The following is a 21,672-nucleotide window of genomic DNA, read 5'->3' on the forward strand; positions in this document are numbered from 1 at the left end:
TATACCCTGAATTCATAGTCTTTTCAGTATCAATATTTGCTACTATTTCATGTTATTATGAAGTTAAATCAGAATGTGGTGTCAGGCTGGTTGCACTCCTTGTGTGAGGTAGGATCAGCCAGCACTGCCTTAGGAAAGGCCAAGAACTATCCAGGCATGGTGACTGGGTGTGAGATACACTCCCCTGGGAGATGTGAGACCACTGTGCTAAGCTCAGCCTACAGAGCAGCTGAGAACGTCTTTTACTATACATGGCTATCCTGGTCAGGTAAGTCCCACTTCAGACTCGATTACAAGTATTATCTTCTAAAGTTCAGGCCATCTTTACCCATTTCTACAACATCTGCAAGACTTGGTGAATTAAATCAATGTCTCTCATGCAAATCAGAGTGTTAAAAGTACCTTTCTCCTTTTCACTGTATCGGCTTATGTTACTGTTGTCACTATACAAAGGACCAGCAGTTGCATGGGGCTTGCAGCTGTGATACTGAGCGTTGAGGGTATTGACTGTGATGTGGATTAGGTGAAGTACAATCTTGCTGATTTCACAGTCTCTGTAGGGGTACTGTTCAGCAAAAGAGAAAAACTTCAGCTTAAAAACTAACTTTTCTCCTTGGATAAACATTTAGGCAGTAAAAGAGAAAAATTACAATAATATTGTCAGCTGGATGCCCTTTGCCTTCCCTTGACTATACATTTCCAAATATATCATGAGAAGCATGATATATTTGTACATGTCAGCTTTGTACACATAATTATTTTAATTAAATATTAAAAGTCCATATTATTAACATTTAGTGTCTGCACTTCCTTGTACACCCTTATAGACCTGCTAGAAATTTGTTAAGCACATCAAAAGTATTTGCAGCTCCATTTCAGTGCATTTTAACAGCATTTAACAGCATTAACTAAAGAATACAAACTGCTAAACTGACACACTCCTCCATTTAAAGTCACTACTTGGTATTTTTTTAACTCATTCTAAGTTACTCAAAATACTCCTCACTGGAATTTCATACATCATTTTCCTATTTTAACTCGTATTTCCTTTCTCAGGTAAATATCTGAAAGACAATAAACACTAAAGAAACACAGAGGAAGTCAGAAGCACAGACTAATTCCTAACTGCTTCAGACACTGAAATTAAATGCAGTAAAGTATATCAAAGAAAATTGCCCTTTCCAGTTCCATTCACTTGCCATACATTTAGGTGTTCCCTGTAACAAATTTCAAATTGAAGTGTAAATTTTCCTGTGGACAGTGTCTTGTCAAGAACACTCACCTTGTAGAGAATAACAAGCAAAGCCTTTAACCACATCTGCCGAATGTGAGGCTTGAGGGACCAGAGGGAGCAGCGAGGAGGCTGCTGAAAGTAATGCCTTAGCTGAGGACAAGTGCAATATTTCAACACCTGCACCACCAAAGGAAGAAGGTGTTTTCCCAGGTTGATGTTGTAGTCCATCACCTGAAACGAACACAGGAGTTACCTCACCGAAATCAAATCCACTGATGTTAAAAAACAAAATAATTAATACAGTTGAGGTATTAGGTAAGTGAAAGGAAATCAATGTTTTTAAGGAAATCCCACGAACATTTAGAAGCTTTCTGCCAGCTTGCCACCTTCTCATTTTAGCCAGGTAGGCAAAATGAAACAAAGAAAATGTGTTCTGAAAGCCTTTCATTCAGCACAGTTTAAATTTTAAGATAAACAGGCACGTTCATAAAATATATTATGCTGAAATAGCCTTGTATTATGGCAGAAGTTGATCATGCTTCAATACACAAAACCATATCATGTATACCCCATGTTTAACAGGAAGCACCTGTGAGTTTTGGGGGTTGAGTAGTTTGGTTATTTGGGAGTTTCGTACTAACATTTTAACATTGTACTGGCAATTTTCTTTTTTTTTTTTTTTCCTCAATAGGCTTGCAACATTAGGCATGAGGGTTTTTTAAGCCCTGGGTTCTGGAACCAGGTAACGACATTAGGTTCCCACTCTCCACCGAAGGTAAGAGTGCCCACTGTGTTATGCAGGAAGTTTATGCATACAAATCCTAAAGAATCCAAGAATAAAGCAAATGAAAATTATCTCGCTCTAAATAAAATGCTCATCAATCTTAAGTGGTGGTGCTGCTGCAGACAGGTTGCTGTGATTATTGTTAGTCACTTGCCTGGCCTCCATCATGACCTTTGAAGAGCACCATGCTATTTGGGCCAGTGGTTTGAATCCTAGGAGTGATTCAGAAGTCCAGTGAAGCCATATATTCCCACTACCCTGGCACAACTGTGCTTCACTTGAAACTGCAATGCCATTTTTCATCATCTTCCTATCAGTCTTCCAACATGAGCTACTTTTAAAATCACACATTCTGAAATCAGCAGTTAAACTAGATCACAACAAGGTTCCAAAAAGCCCTTTTGTCTGATGCTGCCCTGGGAAGGTGCAGCAACAGGCCAAGGCAGCTCCAGCACAACTCCCAAGATCTAACACGCCCCTGCAGTTTCAGTGGACTTACTGAATTTTATCAGCAGCTCTCTACATCTAAACAGAGAGCCTATGCTTCTTTTGTTTTGTTTTTATTAGAACAAGCAGAATAGACTAAACTCCTGGTCTCAAGTTTACAAACACTAAACTCCTGGTCTCAAGTTCTCTCCTGAAAAAGCCAACTAGAAGTTTTTCCCTGTAAAATTCTCCAGTTTGATGTGCAGCTGTCTCAAATACTTGTGTAGACCTGAATAGATGAATCCCGTGTCTATCCATGTAGGGTGAGCCAGTCGAACATATGTATGATTTACAATCACCAATCACCAAATTCGGTCCCTACCCCCAGGGAGCGGTAGTTACTCAGCACGGGCAGGACAAGCGCAGCCAGAGCGCTGCCTAATGGAGCACATCCCGTAACGCAAACATGCCTGGCGCTGAGCAGAGCCATTCTCCAAACTGCCGTAGGAAAATGAGGAATGAAGGAATAAAGGAATAAAAGAATAGAGTAAAAGGAATAACAGAGCAGAGGAATAAAGGAATAAAGAAAGAAATAAAGGAATGAATATGGAATAAAGGCCGCGGGAGAGGCGGAGTGAAGCCCGAGCCGGGACAACGCGCTGCGCAACAGCGCCACCGCGCGGGCAAACACCGCTACTGGAGAGAAAGAAACCCGGGCTTCCGGAGCCCAGAACACCCGGAGCTCACGGTGAAAAATAGCCAGACATTTGGGGTTTGGTTGTTTGATTTTTTTTTAATCGAAGTCTCCACTCGAACCAAAACTGGAATCAAAATCAGCGAATCAGCAAGCCAACTTAATCCCAACCTTTGTGGAGCCGACGGGGTAAAGCAAGTGTTTATGGCTCGGGAAAGAAGAGCAAGTGAAATCTATCTCTTAAGAGCTCAGTACTAAGTTTTCATTCTGTAAACACACCTTCGGATTGCAAATGGCTTTTCTCTTGCAGAAAAGGTGATTCCAAACACAAAGCAGACTTACAATAAGAAAAGAATTCTCCCAAATACAAATTAAAGTTGATGTCTGCTACACAGAGAAAAACCCTGTACTACTGAAGCTCTCAAACTCCTTTTGACACCAGAGGAACTAGGATTCAGTTCTAAAGCTTTAAACACAAATGGTGAATTTGGCTCACACAAGACATTTTAAAGGTGGAAGAGAAAGGCAGGGGCTGATATTTACAGTTGCAGTAAGGAGTACTTCTGAAAGTCAGTCCAATTATAATCACTGAAATTTGGGCTTCCAAAATTGGAAAACACTTGGAAAACAAATGTGGAAGATGCTGCCCTGATCTGAACTGCCACTTTCAGACTCTCAATACAAGAGCAACAGGTCTGAATCTGCTTTTACACTCTTTAATTTAAAACTGCACAAACAAAAGATGATTAACACAGAGCCATAGTGCTCTGGGACAATGGAACCCAATGCATTTGCAGCTACCCAGTTTGCATTAACACCATCTATTCTGCTTCCTGACATCTCCCCAGCTGTATAAGTTTATCTACCTATCAACACCACATTTAACTTTGAAAAAATCACAGATTCCAATGCATGAACTAAAAAATCTTGCCAAGATCTGCAGATCCAGAAGAGACGATGATAGCTTTGAGCAATGTTTGAAAGTTACAGAGGACATCTGAAAACACAGCCCTCTTTGTCCCCTAAGGTAATCCTTTATAAGAAACTGTGATAAGGAAAAAGCACTGAAGTGATGACGATGCTCCACTGCAAACAGGAATACCCTGCAAGTGTGAAACATTTTTCAGACCACTACCACCCACTACTCCATCAGTGGGAATGAACTGAGCTTTAGAAAAGCCTGGTAAGGTAGGGAATTATGGTCCTCCTTACAAGATGGAGAAAGAAGGAACAAGGATGTGCTTGGTCATTTATCACAGCAAATTAGGCAAAAGTTTATAATGGCAATGGCACTCCCTGGGAAAGGGAGAACAGAAAGTCCTGGTGCACTGTAAGGAAGAAAAATGAGCCTCCTGCAAAGTGAAGAATGTTGAAGAGTTCACATACCGTGAACTTTTCTTCCATAGGGAAACTCTTCTTCTGCAGGGAAACAAAACAAGAACAGGTCTTCCTGAAGAAGAAAGGTGGAAATATTCATGAGGAAAGTAAGGCATTCAAAGGCTAGTGAAAGAAGGCACAGGTTAGAAGAGACTCTTATTTTTAATACAGTGGTAGTATTTGCATGTCTCCCTGCACACAAAAGTATAATCTCATTGACAGTGATGCAGAAACTTTAGATTACCAGTGGAAAGAAATTCTTTCACAAGCTGAAAATGTGTTGAAGTTTTAAGTAGGATTGTTGAGATATTGGGACACAAGACAGATGATGGACTTTGGACCTGGTTAGCATAAAAGATTTGATGATAGGATGCCTTGGCAAGAGCAAACAGAACTTTGAGGATTAAAAGAAGATTCAATCAGACTGGTTTACCGGAAAAAGAAAATTTCATTAAACCCTGCAAGCAAGAGGTGTTGCAATATGCATAAGTTTGTGATTTTAACCTAATCATTACAATAAATGCTACTAGTCTTCCTAAAACAGTATGTAATCATTGGTAGTGAACAATAAATGCAAATTCTGATCACCTATCAGTCTTGCCTCTCTTCATCACTGACATAGGATTACCTCATTCAGCCATTAATTTGCTACAAAGAAGGCTGTGCTACCATCATTTCAACAACAGGCAATAATAAATAGCAGCAAAAGCTAGTAAGTGCCTTCACCTACTTGTGCTATTCCAGCAATAAAGGCGTTAAAGCAGGTTGAAACACGCATTTTTTGGGGTGCAATCATGAAGCATCCTTCCTGCTGATCGTAGCCAAGCAGGACGTACAGATGGCGCTTGACCGTGTTGAAAGCTTTGGCGCTGCTGATGTCCGACTCTGCACTGCTCTCATCCTTTGCCATGAACTTCATCAGCACTGTGATGAGCTGGTGGACAGTCTGGTGGTCAATCCCAGCATCCTCTGGCAGCAGGTCTTTAATTGTATTATCGTTCTCTGGGGAAGGTTGTCCTATGGGAACAAGAGACATTGGTATCAGACACTGGAGAACACTGTGTAAACCCTGTAAATCCAAAAAAAGGGTACAGAACACACCAGAATTTTTTTTCCAGAGTTCACTGCTCCATTTCTTCCCAAATGCAGCCAGTGAAATTGCAGGAGACAAGCATGCACTTCTGAGGACATTGTTCCTCTGTTGCCTCAGGTCCAACAGCACAGAAACACCTACTGTGTCACTCAACTCCATTTCTCAGCTTTCCCACACTTAGTGGAGCAGCTTATTTCCCATCCCAGTGCATTTCTGACAAATTGAACATTATTATTCTTCCACATCCATCAAATCCTACTGTCACCAAATTCTCATCTGGTATGGTTATCAGTCTTTTCTCACTAACCATGAACAGACATCAGTCTTTGCCAGTGGAAAATGTACAAAATGGCAAGGGTAGGAAATATGAAAAGTTGTACCAGATAATGATTAAACAAAGATTGAAGACTTCCCCTATTAGCACCAACCTGTATTTCTCTTAAATAACTTGTAGTACTACAAATAACTTGTAAATAAATAGTGTTATTGTAATATTCTAATTTTCCCATATTCTCAATGTGATGTGCTATTCCGACAAAGGATTCCTTTGCTGGAACAACTGCATCTGTCTTAGGCTCTTCACAAGAAAAACCGCATTGTCTGTAATTTTTTAAAATAGTTTTAAAGTGTGTTGCATTTGTATTCGTGGGTGAACAGATGTTTGTCTGGCTGTTTTGCAAAGCATGGGAGATGGCTATCATTTCTATGATAGGTGAAAATTATACAGGGAGCAGGAATTTTCAGATCCACTTCTATTAAGAATAACTTTCCTTTATTGGTCTTATTTGAGTTTACTTTACTTTATACAATATTTTTTATTCCAGACAGTTTTCACTGAAATTTTGTACTTAAAAATCCTCCTCCAAAATGGAAATTCTCTACCCAAGCTTTTGCTGGACTAGGATTTGCAGATTCAAAAAGAAAACAATGAATTCTGAAATAATTAGAAATAAAGCAAAACCATTTTCAAAAGTACTTCAAAAATGTACACAGAAAGTAATCTTAGCTTCATGGACATAAACTGAGAAATAATCTTTTATTCTTATATAATATTATACCCAGGTTAAAATTTTCCATGGAATTATATCATAAAGACACAATTTTTGTAAGGATGACATCTGCCTGTATATTCAGCTCTATTTATTTTCATCTCTATAACATGTTGTGAGATTTTCAAGAAAATAAAGAAGATGAAATGAATGAAATGATCATTTGGCTCTGAATAAATACTGGTTCTGCAAGTAGAATTCAAAGATTAATTAATCTGAAAAGATTAAACCATTTTATTTCCACTTGCTGAACAATATAATTTAGAAGCTCAGCGATAAAACGTTCAATTTCAAAAGTGTTTCATAACTTAACACAAGCTAACAGACACTTCCCAGGATTTTTCCTGACATTTTACTTTTCCAGAAATATTACTGCACTTTCTGATGCATTAAAGATCTCATTTCTCATACTGTACCCTAAAGATAAACTGTACAGCAGTATAGAGTGTACAGAGCTTCACCCTGATTTGTTTGTCACAGCTGTAAGAAGGATCAAGTCTATGGACTGTCATTCACCCCATTTTTATTTCTGATTTTGGAACCTGCAAAAAAACAGTAATGGAGAACTACTTGTTTAAGACTACAGAAACTGTACAATCCAGTTTAATCAATAGATCTTCAGAGTCTGGAAAACTTCTTCTGCTGTCTGGAATGAGTCTCAGGTTATATCAGGCCTGAACTAAACATTTATTTCATCAACACAAGATACAGGGTATCCTGTTATCACATGAGGCTGTTTAAATCCAAGCTAGGAATGCAAAACCAAGACAGTTCTGTCTTTACAGTGGCTAGGGTAACTTTTATCCCTTAAAATTGACGTGCATTTGTATGTGCCTATACAAGGTACACAGATATACACACCTATCCTCCCCAGCCCTCAACAAAACTTTCTCACATCACCAAACACACAGCCAGGTAATATACAGCCTCCACGCTCAAATTCAATCTAGCCTGACCTCCCAAGATTCATCTCTTTATTCATGTGTGCCTTATATCAGACCCCTTTACCTTCAAATTACTTTAAGGTATGTCACAATGTAACATAAAGCAGCAGATCAGGGTTACATCACACTTCATCATCCCAACTGTGATCCCTATCAGTGAAACTCTCTCACTGACTGTCCAGGATACTGCAGAGGACAGGCACAAACACATGATCCTGGTGTTTAATCCATACAGAATGCACACTGAATTCAGCTTGCATTTGGACTGTGCAAGGATGCCTGTTTTAGATCTAGAAAGAACAGATGAGCATGAAAACTGGTTCATTCAAGGGCTATGTATAAAATACATGTTTTTCTACAACAGATGTACATCCTCCATTTAGGAGTCAGTCAGTTTCTTAGCTGAAACACATATGCTCAGTACTGCCAATGCAGCGTTAAAAACTGAAACAAACCTCAAATTTTTTTTTCACAAACATACAAGCTTTAAGGAAGAAATAATAAATATTGGGCAGGAGAAAAGGGACAGTAATTAGCCTTCTAGTTTCCAAATCATCTGTCATATTCTGAATCATATTATCAGAATTTTCTTGAGATCAGTAGTTACTAGATACGTGAAACATTTTATATACGTATTTTTAATGGAAACTTTGTTTTAACCTTAAGTGATGAACTACCTAAGGCTGGAAAGTAAAGTGTAGCAATACCAAAATGTCTGCTAAAACCTCAACGTGTAACAATGCCTACTGTGACACTGACAGTTCTTATGCAACAAATTTCTTTAAGCCCAGTATTTAGGAGGTGGTTGGTGCCATTAAATGAAGAACAATCATCCACCGATATACCTGTTTATTGCATGATGTCACTTGTTCCCTCTGTGAGCCTGTGACAACCCACACATATGTTCTGTAAGGAACTGGTTTATTTCCAGCTCTCACTGGGCTAGCACAGCAGGGCTATATTGTGATAATTCAGAAACTCTCCTATTTCATTTCACAGCTTAGTCAGCTCCCACAGTGACAAGGTATCTTCCTTTCATCTGATCGTCAAATAAGTTGATATATTTTGATTAGGAATTTGCATCTGTTGGAAGTATTTCAAATCTTGAAGACAGAACATGAAAAGATCTGAATCTGACATCTTTTCACTTCCAAATCATCAGCCTACACACCACTCAGAGCAATAACTGTCAATAGCCCCAATTATGAAGAGATTCCTTAGATCCTGCTGCGCTACCTATTCTACAGAAGCCTGACAGAAGGGTGTCATCTTCAGAAAATCTCAGTAAATACAAAATAAGGGACTTGAGATATCTATAAGCATGCAGAGTGTAATGTACAGGCAAAAGCATTCTGTCTGCTGTCTTTAAAATCTGAAGGACTCAAAGATCTGACTCAAAACAGGTTACCCATGGGGTCAGTCTAGCAAATATTTTCTTGTGGGCAATCAAACACAGGAGGGTGAGGCACTGCTGGCATAGCTGACTGACTCCAACTGGAGGCAGCTTTCAGTACAGATTGAGAGCAAAGCTTCAATTTACACTTTTTGGAACCATGCTGAGATGTGATTCAGTCTGCCATTTTGACAACTTCCATCTTGTGCAAGTTTATCTCATGATTCAGCAAGAAAGTCAGAGTTAGAGCCTTCCTTTTCCTGTTCCATCAAAACACACCTCCTTTGTCACACCCACCTGGTGTTTGCTCTGGTGTTCCTCCAAGTGCTGGTGCAGACTGCTCATGTCTGGTCAAGCTCACAGCTTTAGAAAAGAAACAAGAGCAACTCTGTTTAATAAGGCAGCACTGACATCTTACACTTAGCATATATTCAGTGCTAGCACATTTATGTTCATTTTCTCATGCACTGTTGTCAGGCAGTGAGTGTAACTGCTTGGAACATGTCATTTGTGTGCCCTACAGATTTTGTGCACTATGTTCTGTAACTCTAATTTTCTCCATCATTTAATTTTGCTGGTACAAGAGTCAGCATACAGAAGTCCCTGTGCAGCATCAGTAATTGGTCATGAAGAATTACCTAAGAATCCCAAAACATTCAGGGGGACTGTGTTGGAAAGAATATATATTGCAGTGTTGGAAAGAAAATTACCTTTTAAGTTAATGGTTCACTAGCACTCAGGTTTGAAAGTTTTATCAGTTCCTATTACATGGGTAAGAGCCATGTGAGAGGTCCAATTTGAATATAAGGACTAATCTGTGTTTGCAAAATTCTCTAAATGAGAAGAGACAAGCTTCATTTCTGCTTGGAAAGGTATCTGCATGACACTCCAGACAATCCCATGGTTTTCCAGCACTAAGTCCTCCTGTAGAAGCCATCAGGAAAGACGTGTTGCATGGACATTGTTTCCTTATCAACAGAATGCTGAATATATTCAAAAACTCATTTGAGCCATTAACAGCTGTTTTTAAGACATCTAGCATATGCTGCATGCACTGATTAATAATTATAATTAATAAATATATTAGTAATAGAGGATATAGAGGATTTTTTTCTGTAAAATCTGTATCTATTTAAGACAAAACTACTGCATATTAGCCACAATTAAAAATTAAGATCTAGAAAAGACAAACTAGTTTTAGAGCATTTTATTCTGGCCTTTTAAAGAGACACATCTAGACACAATTGTCTGTGTCTACTTTCTTTGTCAAACTTACTGACTTGTCTTTATCTTAGTAATGCCCAAAGCAGTCAGAAACCAACTGGATAAATATTGACAGCTCCAATGTGTACCCATCAACGGGATACAGTCCATGGGGAGAAGATAGAGGCGTGTCACAAAAACATAAATAGGTACTCAACGAATTTTGGTGGTTAAGGTTTCTGGAAGGGAGAGCGCTCTCTTGGACTCGGCGGGTCCCTTGACGCTGTCCCGCAGGGAGCGCACGCTCTTCTGGCGGTTACGCGCGAAACGAGCCCTCTTGATCTTCCACATTGCCGCATCACTGAGGTTGGCCACGTTTGTCCTGACAGCAGTGATAGCTTTGCAAATGCAAGGGACCAAGTTAGGATTCATTCCACACCGTGGGGAGGTCCTACTGCTGCCGAGTGCCAAATGCAACTGGGCCCCGGGTCCCACTCGAGCCAAGAAAGTTTCAAATGGGCCCACGGGGTCCATCTGCAAGGTACTCATTTGCATGCTCTCATTCTAGAAACCATAAAACCCCAAGAGCATAACTGTGTTAAAAAATTATGCTGTTACTTTGTCAAAAACAGATTATTGAAGCCAAAAACTGAATTTCAGGCTAAGAGAATATGAGGTGCCCCCTATTTAAACAGGCAGAAATCTCACAAGTACGGATGACATTTAGTGCACTCATACCTAACCATGGCCTCTAGGTTTGCCTTACTAATCTCCTGTTCTGACTGCACCTACCATCCTGATTTTGAACTCAAAAAACCTGTGAGTGTTGATTATGGAGTTACAGTGGTGCTATCAGCAGTATGACTGCATATCTTAATGGATCCACCAATACTTTTCCACACTTATATCTATAGTGCACTGGAACCCTTTGAGTTTAATCATCTGAGTGACTGAAGTCAGTGACCCCATCCTTTGCATCACCCATCTCTTTGAAATGGCAAAGAGAATGATAAAAAAGAAATCTGAACATTTTCTTGTGCTTATTTTAAATCACACAAAAATATTCCTATTTAACAACATTGCCCTACATTTGCAGCCAGAGTGTTAGAAACTAGTGCCAAGACTCCCTCCTCAGGCCACAGCAGCAGTTCCCAGCATTGGGTCAAGCTAGTCACATATGGAGAAGAAAATACCTTTGCAGTTCCACCCCTCTCTTGTGGAGCAGTCACAGCACCTAGACTTTTTTAGGCACGGGGCACCATGCAAATGCAGAAGGAAGCACTAGGCTGCTGAGGGAACATGCACTGTTCCAACAGCTGTTCTCATCTCCTCCAGGAAATGGAAATAAATCTGACTCATAGGCCACCACTTGGGTTAGGAAGTTTTCAATTATTCAGCATTCTAAAAATTTATACATGAATTAATTTTTAGTGCCTCTCTAGTGAAACTAATATTTGGTTTCTCATTTAGAAACCAAGTATGAACAGGACAAACATTTAAAAACATTTGTCACTGCAAAAATAGTTAACTGAGCACTGGCTCTAGGAGTCCATGTATCTCTAATACCGTGCCCCACACATTTGGGCTTTTCAGGGGGTCAAACAGCTCCTTGGGCTGACTTTGTACAGACCACCACAGCACAGGGCTGGGCATGATCTGGGACTTGAAGAATAGCAAATGTGACAGCATTAGAACTTCTACAGTAGAACAAGGGGGTTAATGTGGGTTGCAGGTGATCATAAAATCAGATTACAATTCAACCAAGGCTGGGAATCACATCCTAGTGAGAACAAAACACAACACCCCAAAGGTGCAGCAGAATACAGCCTGATCTTCAGGAATTCAGGAAGTAAAAAATGCTTACTTCAATTTATTTTATTTTGGCCTGAAAGATTACTTAACTTCAGAGAATTTATACACAGGAGACCTGCAACTCTCTCAAACTCTTGCAAGCAGCTAAAATTCCAGAAGCTGGTAAAAAGTTATCAGATTGATTTGGAATATGCTTACTTGTTGGGAAAGGAAATTCTTTGTTGCAGTCCAGATGAAGCTGAGCCTCCAAACTCAGGGTCTCAAAGCGATTCACAAAGAACTCCCAGCTCAAAGCTGGGATATCTGCTTTTAGAAAATGAAGTAGCAAAAGCTTACTAAGAATTGTGGGCCTATCCTTGACAACTGTGTCAAACTGGAAATCAAGGCAGAGGCAGAGACCCTATAGAGGGAAACAAAGAAGACAACACATAACTGAGATACGAGATCTCTTAAGGATTTTTTAAATAAAGGGAGGTCAAAGCTCATAACTTCTCCTGTCAGTTAATATAGGATCAAGGTTTAGCTCCTTTTTTCTACCAAGTCCTTTAAATCAGAACTCATGCTACTGACCTCAGAGATAGAGTAAGGTAAGTAAAGAGATAAATAAGCATCGTATTTTGAATGTAGAATTTTCTAAGATTTTGAGTAATACAAAGGTGCAGGCAAAGCTCCATCCTACTGCATATTTGGTACACAATATCAAAGTGCTTTGCTCACACTCCCCATCTGAGAAAAACATTACATTTATGTAACTGAATCAAGCCCTCAATTACAAAAAGCATGAATCACCAAGGTTAAACAAGGGAAGAAAGATTACATTGTGAAGTGTATCAGAGGCACTTTGCCTGAAAATTCTTCTGTATATTATCTGCACTAGAATTTTGTCTGGACTGTCAAGGTTTAAGTTTGATGAGAAAGCCCACAAATTGAATATGAAAGTGCAGTATACTGGTCTCATTGAGCCCAAGTTCAGTAACAATGTCATTGAACTCAATTTCTCTGGAAATTATTTTGAAAAGGTACCAAATGGAATTAAACTAGCAAACATTAACAGCTTTTTACAGGTAGCAACCCTGAGATCTTTAAAATTCATTCTATTCTCCACAGAACTAGAATTTAATTGCTCTATGAGATTTATTTTTTTATCTTGCTTTTCTTGCTTAGATATCTCTTCAGATTTAATCATGTGAATCCTGACTGGCAGGCCCTCTGACATTCATAAAATTACATGTCTAAGTGAATCTTAAAAAGATCAAGACCATGTTTGGTTTTGCTCAAATTTATTTTCTCACTGTGAGCTCCACAGGGTCTCATAAGACTTAGAAATTTATTTTTTAATTGAAAAACATGAAATTATTTTCAAATAGTCAAAAATTACAGCTTTCTACAACAGCAGTTCAAACACAATAATCCTCTGCAGTCATCAAAGTATTTATGGTTGTATTTGATCTTAAATTTTTTTTTCCATGATTGGAAAAAAGTTGGAGTAGGGCAGTATCATTCCCCTTGGTTATTTTGTGCATTTGTCAAGTACCAAGACCAACAATGCTTGCCTAAAGAGGTATTAGCAGTGACTGTGATGCTGTACATCTGAACTCCAGGTGAAAAGCCAGCTTCCCACTGGAATGTATTTTTTCCCATGTAGAGCACACACCTGTAAAGCTGGCCTCTTTATGGTGTCAAGTAATAGTCCAGCTCTTGTCGCCACTGCTGGGTTGACATCTTCCACAGCAGTCAGGAAACAGCAGAATGCATGGGCCAAAGAGTACTTTAGTAGGTGGTTTTTTGTCACAGAATGAATATCCAAAAATCTGCACAACACAGCCACCTTCTCAACTGTAGCAGCAAGACAAGAGGCATAATTGTTTAGGCAATAGTTTATGTATTGATTAATGCACATTTCCTGGAAATAAGCACAGCTGAGAAAGTAACAATTAAAAATAGCTAGAAAGAGTTATAATTTTGATTTTTATTATCTAAAATGTCCCATCCTCTCCTCTATTTTACTGCACACTGTTGTGCTATAGTTTAGCACCAAACTATCTCCAAAACTCTCCATAGCAGCAAAAAATTCATCATCTGTTATACGTCTCCTCAGTTACTGCAGAGAAAGCTCTACTTCTTCAGAGAAGAAACAAAGAGAAAATAAAGTCCATTTCTCAGGCCTACCTGCTTCAAATCTCATCTTCCAGTCCTTACTGTTGAAATTGCTGTTTATGATTGTCCAGAAAATGTCAGCTCCATGAGGAAGTGAGAGTGCATGTAGAAGTAGTGGGACTGCCAGGGAAGAAAGCTGAGAAAATTCAGACTTCACAACTCCCCATAAGCTGGCAAGACAAAAGAGCAAGCCTGCTTATAAAGACACTCCCTTGATATCCTTTCTTCTAAATGTAAAGAACTTTCCATGAAAATCTTTATAAGCCATGCTGGGCATTTATGTGGCTATTACAGAGTGGATTGTAGTAAAAACAGAGTATGAAAACAGAGCTACTTGCAAATCTTCAACTACAGCATTTTTTATTGAAAATCCAGGTTCAAATATTCCTCACTTTGAAATACTTCATTTTTAAAGAGTTTGCCTAGTTCAAGACAACTGCCATGGAACACAGTCTGTGCTACAAATTAGGAGTTTCAGCATGACCAGCTACACCACATAAGCCACATGAACTGTCTTGACACCACAAATCCTGTGCATCCACAAATAACTATGAAGCTGGATTTTCACAATTTGCTGGTATAGATTCAGGACAGATTCTCTGGGCTGCTAAAACTAAGTCTTAGGAGATGCTCAGTGAAATACAGAGCAACTCTTAAGTGCTGACAAATACTATTTCAGAAGATCATATGCTGATGTTAACTCCACTAGCTTTCTTCAAAGAGAATCTTAAAATGCACAGATTTCAATCCAATTCCCTCTAAGTGAACAAACTTCCTGTCCCTCATAAAAATAAGGTGAAATACTATTGTTGTTTCAGCTTTAATGCTAAGGCCGTGTAAACTGTGTGCCTGCCTTCACAACATCCTTTATTTTATTTTGTAGATTCCAGGAAGATACATCAGTCTCAGGTAATGGTATTATTGAATATGAGAGGGTCTGACTCACTGCAAAAGAGGTGGTACACAATGGAGTAGCCATGATGGACACTGCAGGGTTACCTTGACTTCCTTTACATCTTAATTAGCCTGTGCAATAACTTTTACACAGGTTTCTTAATCTTTCCACACTTCTCTACCATTCTTGTTAATTTCCCATAGTAAACTCGCAAATTCTTTGACACTAACAACAAATGTGTACCTGGAGAACCAATGAAATATGAAGACAAAATGTGCAATAATAACCCACCTCGCAATCAACATGTGATCTTGAATATAGGCAAGAAATTGTGGATGGTCTTTTCTTGCTATATACAGGCATTCCCCATGAAGACACAAGATCTTCAGACAATTCAGCATGTTAAAAAGAATGTCTGGTTCTTCAAACCTTGACATTTCCTGTGTAAAAAGATGTTTCTCTCTCAACACAATGACACCACCAGCAATACAAACTAAACTAACAAGTAATCAATGTTACCTGCAATATAGTGTATATGAGCTTCAAGGTAACTGGAAGTTGCTGATAACAAAATTTTCTTTCTGTGTCATTCTTTATTGCTGTTAAAAATGTAAGTTACAGACAATATTAAAATTCTCTTATCTATGAATTCAAAATGAAACTAAAGAATGTTAAGGTGATGAGAGATACATTAATTCTAGGCACATTAACCCTGCAGTCAGCAAAGTTAGCATAGCATGGAATGTGGCATCTAATTTTTTTGCTACTTTATATGTTCAAAAAGCCAAGACTTCTTTTAACACTTTTGAGAGACAGTCACACTTGCTATCAACTTCTTTACAGCCTATCCAATTAATATGTTGAAAGAATTAAATGCCTGCTAAAAAAAGTGACTGTGCACTGTTGGACTTGAAAGACTGCTTGTATTGTATATGAGTATAAGCATTTCTTTTAAAGCCTTACTGCAATAACCTTTTCAGCCTCTACCTACCAGCATTTTCAGTGGTCTCTGTGTGATTTCCTGGGTTTTCTCCATGCTTTGGTGCTGATTTGTCTTCCTCTTCTCCTTCAGTTCCTATAATAAACTCAGGTCTAGTATACAGAAGACTATCCTCGAGGTTATCTGTGGGCTCCTTTAAGAATATAATAAGTTAAATTCATTTCTTGATGTTACCTACATACATGAGGCCATATCCTGTTGACTAAGCTACATTTGGTGTGACAAACTGAGCTATAATGAGGCATTTTTTGTTTAGTTCCATGTACATTTATGCACTCAAATCACCTGCATATCTAATATTTTGCATCAGCAAATGCGTACTAACAAAAAAAAAGTGTGTTTCTGACATTGATTTAACAGAAACTGTATATCCATTTTGGAGCTGAGGTGGATTCAGTCAAAGGGCCAATACTTCACTAAGTTTGTCATTCTTGCCTGAAAGGAGTAACAAACAGGAGCGGGGTGTTTCCTGCGCTACTGTGGAGTTACAGGCTTAGGGGCAGGACCTACCTCAACCACTTTTACATTGAAGAATGTAAACTCCAGGCTGAAGGTACTTCTGCCTGTGGCAAGGAGCACAGGACTAAAGGTTTCCATTATGATATTTATGTTATAAATTTTAGGGTGAATTCTGGAAGTGTCCCAGCACCCAAAAAGCTGCACTACTCGCTAATTCTATCTTGAGATGAGAATCTGTACTGGAGGGGCATTAGATGATTTTTCTAGCACAAATACTATATTGAATACTATGTGCAAAAAATCTACTTCTAGCATACATATCAAATGAAATTCTGAAAAATTGAAACATAAAAAGTCATCACTAGTCCCTGCATGGAAGGAAAAAAACTAATAAAAATCTGCTACTAACACACCACAGCAAATGAGCAGCAGAATAAATGGAATGAAGCTTTCTTCTCAACTACCAGACGGAACAGTTACATATAATAGACATCCAGCTTAAAAGAAATTCATTAGACCACCACCTGGAAATTTCCACCACCTGGAAATTCTCCAATTCTTCTGCAAAGCTACAGAGAACTTTAATGATGACTAGTGAGTGGACAGTACATATCTGGGTCTGATAAAGTTGGATACTCAACCTGAAGTAAAATCATTTTTCCCACGGTGCTCAGCATTTCAAACAGTCAAGCTCCAACTAAGGCTTGCTCACTTGACAACTGCTTCACTCAAAATCAATAATCATTTCAAAGTATCCACCCCTTGCTTTTAGCAAAAGGTTAAGTATTAACACTTTACAATTTATTTGAGACACAGTATGATTGGAGTCATGCACGTCCAAAGTGAAATAGCACTTCAGTGTTCATGGGGGAAGAGTTCATGGTGGATGAATATTGCTGTCTTCCCTGGGTTCTTTGAATAAATTCAAACTTAGGAAATTTTACAGTTCAATGGCATTTTGCTTTAAGCCCCTGAATCCTTCATGCCAAAAGTCAGTGCAGCTTTGCTCCCTGAGCGCAATGGAATGAGAATAGTGAAGGAGTTTCAGCACACCAATAATACAGACCCTTTCCTGCTCTACTTACCACAAGCCTGATTTCTTCCTTTGGAGCAAGCTGTTCCAGCAGCTCAAAACCCAGCTGGTAGCACAGAATGCTGGACTGGCACAGACCACATTCAACTGCTTTTTCATCTTTCTGACAGGTGTGAGAACCACCCCAGGGTGCCTGAAACACATTGTTTATGATGGATATTATATCTTTTGAGATGCTGTTCTCTAAGCCCAAAGTGACACCATCATCCTGGAGTTCCATCTGAAAGAAAGTGAAAAGAGTAAGGATTTATTATTAATTGAAAAGGCACTGTATAAACCATCTGCCTCTTTCTACAGTTCTACTAGTTTTATATTACAGTACTGGGAAGAAGCTGAGATAAACTGTAACTCAGAATCTTAAATTGCCACTGGTGTTGAGGCCCAAGCTCAAACAGCTAGAGTAAATAGACAATTTCAAGCACAGAATTAATCCATTAATTTTACCTGCAGACTGTTATCCAAAACAAGTGTCCTTGGATTCATAATGTAGAAACTTAGCTATCCAAAAACTGACAACCTATGCTTATCAACAAATCTCTGCTTCTAGTCTGTAAAAACAAACAAAGCTCCAAGGAAAAGTTCCTTTCACTAGTGTCAGGTTAGTATCTAACCTGAATGTGGAGCTATCTAACTTCTTTGAACATTAACCTATAATTTTGATAGAGATAAAGACAGATGGCAGCAGGACTGGGATTGCAATGCTTTACACTTCATGCCAGGCCCTTAGCAGAAAGAAAATCAAAGGATCGAAAGAATCAATGCCAGACCCTAAAGAGAATCAATACAGGAGAGCCAAAAGTGACTACAGAACTTCAGTGTTCCTTCCATGCAGATGTTTTAATGCTGCAAGTACCTGCTTTAGGATTAGATCAAACATCAGAATGAAGCAATTAAGATTCATTTCCTCATCTTCACACTCAAAATCAATAGTTTTTCCACTAGGATGTCCAAAATTCTTGAAAGGGCTATGAAAAGGACTACGTATTGGGCTCCGAAATGGGCTCTGGAAGGGGCTTGGGAAAGGACTCAGCATGTTGTGCTGAACTCTGCGCCCAGGGTCAGAAGCAACGCTTACCTGAAAACATAAAAAAAATCAACATGTCCAAATGACTGTTAGACATTTAAGCAATCTCATTCTATAAGAAAATGCAAAAAATAGCAAGAGCTCTGACGGCCTTGCCCCTCCCTTGTGTAGCTTTTTTGCAATATATACAGGTGTCCATTATTAACACCAGTGAACAATAAGATACAATGGAAGTACAGGAACCATATTCTGCCCAGATGATACATTCTCTCAAGCTAGGGTGGCTGATATCCATTATGCTACTCTTTCTAAGGAGAATTTCAGCATCCAAAACCAAACTGAAAATTGGTGCAGGCAGTAAAGCAGCCAGCAGGTTACAATGATCTGCTCCATAATCCATGGACACTGACTTTAATAGCAGGAAGCTATTAGAGAGAACTTTGTTAACTAAGGCTGTGCCAAGGATACAGGTAGCTGGAAATGAACTAGACACAACAGCAGTAAGTTGTGTATGTCTGCACTGATTTATGCCCAGACCACAACAGGCCAGCTTAAACACCCTGAGAACTTCTAAGGCATTGCAGGGAGATACACACTTAGATGACACACCAGGTCGATTTTCACACCAGCTATTGTCTGAAAGACCAGACAGTAAGTTTAATCATTTTTTCTGCTTAGTTTAGAAGTGATCATGGGCTAGGTGGGGCAGTGCTCTCTGCAGAGCTGTATCAGAACACTGGCAGACCACATGTAAGGAGTCATCAGCTGCCTAGATGCTGTAGTTCCTTAAATCTAAAGAATCAGGTCTTTCAAGCAACCTTGATCCTGATGTCCTTGTAGCAATTCATCCAAACTACCTCAGTTAAGTCACATCAGACCAAGAATGTGTAGTACCTACATATTTGTACACCCTTTCTTCCAGACCATAGGCCTTTGACAGACTTTAGAACTTTAGATCACATTCTGCATCTCTTGTGTTTGGGACAAAAAATGCAGGGAACCAGAAATAAATTCTGCTCTCTCACCCTTTCAAAACATACCCAGGCCCACCAAATTCATTCCAGAATACAAAAGGTCATTCTGGATGACCAGTTGTCCATAACAGTTTGTTCCTGATGGTTATTATTAGAAGGTGCCAAGAATAAAACAGCTTGGAAAAGATACCGAGTTCCTACCCGTGTTACCTTTTATATGATAGAGTAATAGTAACTGAAGGCATGCCAATTTTCTTTCATTTTTAAAATACATAGTGTTTTCAACCAAATGCTGCCATATTGAACGATGATTTTTAATTCTTCATGTGGACTCTATCAGGAAGACAGTTATAAGCAAAAAAATAAGCAGGATAAATAACAGTTACCCTCCGAGCTGCAAGATTTCCTGCCAGTTCACTGACTCTTGATTTCCTTTGATTTGCTAATTCTTTTACAGAATTAACTCCATCAGAAAACATGCTGATTAGTAGCTGAAGAGGAACCACAATGTCTAGTTCAGACAACACCTAAGGAAAGACAATAAATAAGAAAGCATGAGTTTCAAGGTGGATCACAATACCAGCTACTTTTTATGCATTTTTGTAACATGACCCTCAGTTCGGCAAGTTCTGTGCATTTAATTTTGGGATTCAATGAGGTGAGGTGTAAGCTGAGATTCTGTTAGAATCAAGGCAAAATAAAACAGGCACATTCAAAATATTTGTTGGAATCCACTTGGTGCACCTTGAGATCAATTTTATGCACAAACACACAGATATGTGAGGCTATTCCACAAAAATATTTCCATAAAGCAGAAGTATTACCAATACTTGAATGAATAACTATTTTTTATTATTCCTTAAAACTGAATTCCTTTTTTTATTCTAAGAATCTGGTCAGAATGATAGCCTACAGGTATCAACATAGTGACAGGATTGTTAATTGCACATCATTTGGAGTATATTCCCAATCTATTATGCCACCCACACTCAGATAAATATAAACTCATTTGTACTTGTCATTATGAGCCATTAATTCAAGAAAAATCTAAAAAAATCATGCTTTACTTGAAAACTCTGCATACCTAAAAACTTGAAATTACAGTCAGGTAAATTGGTCTTTGTAGAGGCTTAATTAAAATAACCCTCAGCAGGAAAGAAGCTATAATGAAAATTTCAGGTATTATTCTGAGGTGCTGTGGAAAATTTTATATCCTTTTTGAATTCATTGCCCTCAGCTGACATGATTATCCCTGCAGTTCCATGTCTCCCTGTAACACTGGGTGAATGCCAGATTTGTGGACAAATATAGCACCAAAAAGGCAAGAGCAGCAGAAAGTTTGGTGGGTATAGAGCTAGTCTAATCCAGATCTTCATTAGCAGAAACAACTACAGCTGTTTCTGGAGTTTGGAATTAATTTTGGAATCTACAGACCAATTTCTGTGGAGACTAAAAAGAGGTGCTCTAAAAAAGTCAGCCAGCTGAATGGCCCTAAAGACTCAACTGACAAAAAAGGTTTTCTTTAAAAAAGGTTAAAGGAATTCCCAGGCTTCCATTTTTAAAGAATCACAAAATCATTTAGGTTACAAAAGACCCCCAAGATTACTGAGTGCAACCCTTGACTGATCCCCACTTCGTCAGCTAGGTTATTGCTCATGATGGGTTAGCAACACTCAGGGTCTGTCTACCAACCATCCTTATACTGGAGTTAAACAAAGGGCAGAAGGGTGCATCAACTTCAGAAAAGCAGATTCTTTTTCAAAATTATCAGCTGTTTCAGCATGACTTGTCAAGTGAGGACACTTACATGCAGCCAGAGCAACGCCTGCTCTTGCACAGAAGATGGATACCCTGTGAATCGACAGCTAATAAAGCCAAACATCTCCTCCAAGGAGAAAGGGAGAGGACAGAGCTCAGTGTCAAACATTTTGCTGAAAAATAGAACAAAAATGTAGCAGTACTGAGTTAGCATGGCATACACTGTGCGAGACAGAACAGAAAACTGGTAGGAAGCTAATCTCACTTGCAGCCTTGCTCACACCAAAGAAGCATCCATGTAGT

General features: G+C 38.9%; 1 protein-coding gene across 2 annotated transcripts in view; it reads right to left on the minus strand.

Annotated features, from left to right (window-relative positions):
* UNC79 (unc-79 homolog, NALCN channel complex subunit) overlaps positions 1-21,672 on the minus strand; it is a gene marked incomplete at both ends in the record, with an annotated part of 106,478 nt that overhangs the window by 51,041 nt on the left and 33,765 nt on the right. The window contains 15 exons of one of the 2 annotated variants that reach the window (XM_084208554.1): positions 403-565; positions 1,283-1,465; positions 5,246-5,532; positions 9,292-9,357; positions 10,416-10,595; positions 12,208-12,409; positions 13,664-13,845; positions 14,179-14,336; positions 15,353-15,501; positions 15,581-15,660; positions 16,053-16,194; positions 17,606-17,833; positions 18,467-18,688; positions 19,998-20,138; positions 21,419-21,542. In XM_084208554.1, coding sequence (XP_084064680.1) covers positions 403-565; positions 1,283-1,465; positions 5,246-5,532; positions 9,292-9,357; positions 10,416-10,595; positions 12,208-12,409; positions 13,664-13,845; positions 14,179-14,336; positions 15,353-15,501; positions 15,581-15,660; positions 16,053-16,194; positions 17,606-17,833; positions 18,467-18,688; positions 19,998-20,138; positions 21,419-21,542 — 2,507 coding nt within the window. The remainder of the gene's footprint in view (positions 1-402; positions 566-1,282; positions 1,466-5,245; positions 5,533-9,291; positions 9,358-10,415; positions 10,596-12,207; positions 12,410-13,663; positions 13,846-14,178; positions 14,337-15,352; positions 15,502-15,580; positions 15,661-16,052; positions 16,195-17,605; positions 17,834-18,466; positions 18,689-19,997; positions 20,139-21,418; positions 21,543-21,672) is intronic. The other variant, XM_084208555.1, reaches the window with a different exon arrangement.

This window comes from Fringilla coelebs (genome assembly GCF_963513975.1).
Source record: "Fringilla coelebs genome assembly, chromosome: 6".
NCBI classification, from domain to species: Eukaryota; Metazoa; Chordata; class Aves; order Passeriformes; family Fringillidae; genus Fringilla; species Fringilla coelebs.